The 4,780-nt window shown below is 41.9% G+C and overlaps 1 protein-coding gene across 1 annotated transcript; it reads left to right on the top strand.

Moving 5' to 3' along the window:
* Positions 1-421: 421 nt before the first annotated feature.
* OR5A1 (olfactory receptor family 5 subfamily A member 1) lies at positions 422-1,372 on the top strand. Its single transcript, XM_002709178.5, has one exon. The coding sequence runs from the start codon at positions 422-424 to the stop codon at positions 1,370-1,372; it is 951 nt and encodes a 316-aa protein (XP_002709224.4).
* The last annotated feature ends 3,408 nt before the right edge of the window (positions 1,373-4,780 follow it).

The following is a 4,780-nucleotide window of genomic DNA, read 5'->3' as shown; positions in this document are numbered from 1 at the left end:
AAAATGCCATGCTAAAAAAATCTGTGAAATAATCACTGTCATTCATTTTAAAGATTAAGAAATTGAAGCAAGAGATGTTAGGTACCTCATCCGAAATGATACAATGAATAAATGGTGGAGGAAGGGGTTGCTCCTAGGAAGTCCAAATCCTAAATTTGAACTCCTTATCAGCTTCACTATCCTGCCTATGTATTTAGGACACTGACTGCAATTGCCTTCGAGAGAGAAAATGAAGCAAAAACGGGGATGGTGGGAGAGAGAGAGAAAAGAAGAGGGTAGGGATAGAGTCTTTGGGTAAAGTCGCAACCCTCTAATTCTCTGCCCTCCCTCTCACGTATTTGTAATTATTTGCTGACTCTCCCTGTCGTGTGGATTCTCATCATCTCAGGTCAGTCTCTTGTGCTTGTGGTCCATGAGAAACATGTACATAACCAAGGTCTACAACAGTTCCGCAGTGACCATGTTCATCTTACTGGGATTCACAGACCATCCAGAACTCCAGGTCTTCCTCTTTGTGACGTTCCTGGGCATCTACCTCGTGACCCTGGCCTGGAACTTGGCTCTCATCTTTCTGATCAGAAGCGATACTCGTCTGCACACACCAATGTACTTCTTTCTCAGCAACTTGTCCTTCATTGACATCTGCTACTCTTCTGCTGTGGCTCCCAAGATGCTCACTGACTTCTTCCAGCAGCAGAAGACCATATCATTTGTGGGCTGTGCTGCTCAGTTTTTCTTCTTTGTTGGCATGGGTCTGACTGAGTGCTTCCTCCTGACTGCTATGGCATATGACCGGTATGTAGCCATCTCCAATCCCCTTCTCTACACTGCCATTATGTCTCAGAGCCTCTGTTCTGGCATGGTGGTTGGGGCCTATGTTGGTGGGTTCCTGAGCTCCATGATTCAGGCCAGCTCCATCTTTCGGCTTCACTTCTGTGGCCCCAACATCATCAACCACTTCTTCTGTGACCTCCCACCAGTCCTGGCGCTGTCTTGTTCCGACATCTTCCCCAGTCAAGTGATAAATTTCCTCGTGGTAGTTGCTGTTGGAGGGACATCATTCCTCGTCCTCCTTATCTCCTACAGTTACATAGTGTCTGCCGTCTTGAAGATCCGCTCGGTGGACGGCCGATGGAAAGCCTTCAACACATGCGCCTCGCACCTGATGGTGGTGATTCTGTTATTTGGAACGGCCCTTTTCATGTACCTGAGACCTAGCTCCAGCTACTCACTTGGCAGAGACAAGGTGGTATCTGTGTTCTATTCGCTGGTGATCCCCATGCTGAATCCTCTCATTTACAGTTTGAGGAACAAAGAGATCAAGGATGCTCTATGGAAGGTGTTGGAGAAGAAGAGTTTTCCCAGGTCATGAGTGACAGCCTCCAAATTACTGGAGGCTTGAATGACGTGCAACATCTCCCTCACCTCTGTCTTAGGGAAGAGAGATAAGTGTTCATACTTGAAAAATGGAGGCTCCTCACCTGCTGCCTTTCACTGCTCTTCATGGTCACCTGTCTCCTGACCCCACCATGAATAACCAAAAGGGGAAAGAAAATGTCGTCAGCAAAAAATAAAAACCAAAAAAAAAAAAAAATCCTCCCCAAAATAGCCTTTTCTCATAATAACCACAATAACTAGTCTTTATTTGACAATATGTTGCAGGCACAAGTGAGTTTTTTTTTTTTTAATTAAAAATGCATCACAGCCGGCGCCGCGGCTCACTAGGCTAATCCTCCACCTACGGCACCGGCACCCTGGGTTCTAGTCCCAGCTGGGGCTCCGGATTCTGTCCCAGTTGCTCCTCTTCCAGTCCAGCTCTCTGCTGTGGCCTGGGAAGGCAGTGGAGGATGGCCCAAGTGCTTGGGCCCTGCACCTGCATGGGAGACCAGGAGGAAGCATCTGGCTCCTGGCTTCAGATCAGCGCAGCACGCCGGCCACAGTGCACCAGCCGTAGCAGCCATTTGGGGGGTGAACCAACGGAAAGGAAGACTTTTCTCTCTGTCTCTCTCTCTCTCACTGTCTAACTCTACCTGTCAAAAAAATGCATCACAATGCTACAGTGTATATTGCACCACCTTCATCTTACAAAATGAGGAAACACTTTCTCAGCAAGGGAAACTAATTTGTTCAGGGCTGTTGACAGCAAGGAGCAAAACTCTTGGTTCAGGCTAAAGTCTTCCTGATTCCACATTCCAAGCTCTGTCTACATGCTGTTCTCCACATTCAATAACAGCCCTGAATTCACACAACTGTCTAAGTCTTGTGAATAGCATATGGCAGAATTTGAAGACACACTCTGTAAAGTTGAGGCAACAACTTGTAAGATTCTTACATCTCTCTGATGGACTTTCATTATGGTTACTGAGTAATTTGCTGAGCAAACACTGAATGACATTTCCTTTTGCTACCACTTCTCTCTAAATCAGCTAAGGACTAGCTTGGAAAATTTGGGTCCAAATTTACAGTCTCAGTCAGCTAATTGGCTAGGATCACCTTGATTTTAGCCATCCCTTTCCTTCACCCATTGGCACCTGACTTCATTTCATAAATTGATGTCTACTTTGATCCCACAGACTGAATTCCCCCTTGCCTTCTTCTATCCAAAAATCCCAGTTCCCTCATCTGAACTGGTTATTTACTTTCCATCATTTCAGGGAGGTATATCCCAGGCTCTCATTTCTCCTTCGCAGAGGAAACTTGGAGTGCAGTTGACCAACATGACATTCCTGCTGGTAAATCCCTCTCTCAGTTCTTTAGGTTCTGGCCACTCCCAACACACTCACTTTTCTATGAGTTTAAGTCTGTTGGATATGCAAAGATGCTATTTGATTTCACTGTTCATATAAAAGAGTTCATTATTTCCTTCCATTCTGGAAGAGATTTTCAGTACCATAAATTTATTCCCATCCAAGGCCAAGAAAATTTATAATGATCTCTGCAAATCACACACTGTCATCCCTTGGGATCCATTGGAGACTGGTTCCAGGACCCCCGTGGACCCAAATCCTTGGATGCTCAGTCTCTCATTTAAATAGGCATTATATTTGTATATAACCTATACATATCTTATATTTTAAATCATTTCTAGATTATTTATAATACCTGATATAATGTACATGATTTTTATTATTTTTTATACTAATATGTAATAATTTTGTATTGATCACAAAATAATGATTAAAAAAGTCTTGGGGAGGGCATTGTGGTGCAGTGACTTCATATATTGTTGGGGACATCAGCATCCCATATAAGTGCTGGTTTAAGACCTGTCTGATCCACTTCCAATCCAGCTCATTGCTAATGTACCTGGAAAGGCAACAGAAGATGTTCCAAGCATATGAGCCATTGACACCCACGTGGGAGACCCAGATGTAGTTTCAGGCTCCTAGATTCAGCATGGCCAAACTCTAGCCATTGTGACTATTTGGGGAGTGAACCAGCAGATGGAAGATAGCTCGCTCTCTCTCCTCTCTCTCTCTCTCTCTCCACCTTTCTCCCTTTCTCCCTGCCTTCAAAATAAATAAAATAAATCCTAAAAAAAAAAGACTGAACATGTTTAGTACAGAAAGTTTTTCATCCTGATTACTTTCATTGTGGTTGATAGAATCCATGAATGTGGAACCTATGGATATGAAGGGCCACCTGTACATATCAGGGGAATTCAAAAGTTCATGGAAAGATACATATTATGGAAAACATTTTGCATGAATTTAAATTTTTTGCATCAAAAGAATCTTATCTTTTCACTGCATTTTTCTACATACTTCTTGAAGTACTCTTGTATATAAGAGTACAGAGAGTTAACTTTGAGTGTCCACTGTGTGTGAAGTCCTATTCTAGATATTTTGTATTTATTAACCCACTGCCTCCCCAGTCACACCCAGGGGGTGAAATCTCACTTCCAATTCAAGCGTGTGGCTCCCAGACTAAACCCTGCATCACTGCCTTACATTGCTTCACAGAAGGCCCATGATTAGGATGATGGTGAATGAGATTATATTTTAATCCTTTAAGAAAGGTAAGATATCATTATATTTCTATTTCTTCCTGCTTGTCTATAAGGATAAAAACAAATGGAAGAGTATTTTGACCTAAGGATGATCTTTTCCCTCTCCATAAGACAATCACCAAGAAAGAGAAATTAAACAGGAATCTGCATGTCACTCTGAAATAATGTGACCTTTTCAGCAAGACAGATCCCAACTGACAATGTCATGGTTTTCTAAATTCAACTATGTTAATATGTTTTCATGTGGCATATTAAATATAGTGTCACACACTTCCATTCTCTACATAATTCTAGCATCGTCTAACAGGACATATTTGGGAACTTGATTTCCCTTAAGCAGCAACAAGAAACAAAATTACACGTTAGTCCCAGTTCACAACTCACAAGTCTGAAGAAGTTATACTGATCGAAGCTCGAATATTATGCCAATTTGATATATGTGAAACCCATACGTCTTTTAGGTCAGGTTCTTTCTTTTCCTTCTTTATGGGAATTAACTGACACATCCAGAATTGTTGGTCTTCAGGGACATATCAAGCAAGAGAAAGACAGATTTTATTGATTACATTTTTATTCAGTGTATGAGTGTAATGACAAAGAGGAATCAAGCCCTATGACAACAGTTATGACTCAATGAGCATCTATATGTTCCAGATACTCAATATATTTAATTACTAGTTCTCTTAAAATCCCTATATAGGATAGATGATATTACCTCCTTTCTTAAAACCAGTGTGTTTAACAACTTTCCAGTGTCACAATTCTCTCCAA

This window comes from Oryctolagus cuniculus, chromosome 1, assembly GCF_051225735.1.
Source record: "Oryctolagus cuniculus isolate XC-2025 breed Fujian yellow rabbit chromosome 1, ASM5122573v1, whole genome shotgun sequence".
Lineage (NCBI taxonomy): Eukaryota > Metazoa > Chordata > Mammalia > Lagomorpha > Leporidae > Oryctolagus > Oryctolagus cuniculus.
The sequence above is the reverse complement of the archived record's forward strand: the minus strand, read 5'-3'. Positions and strand labels throughout refer to the sequence as shown.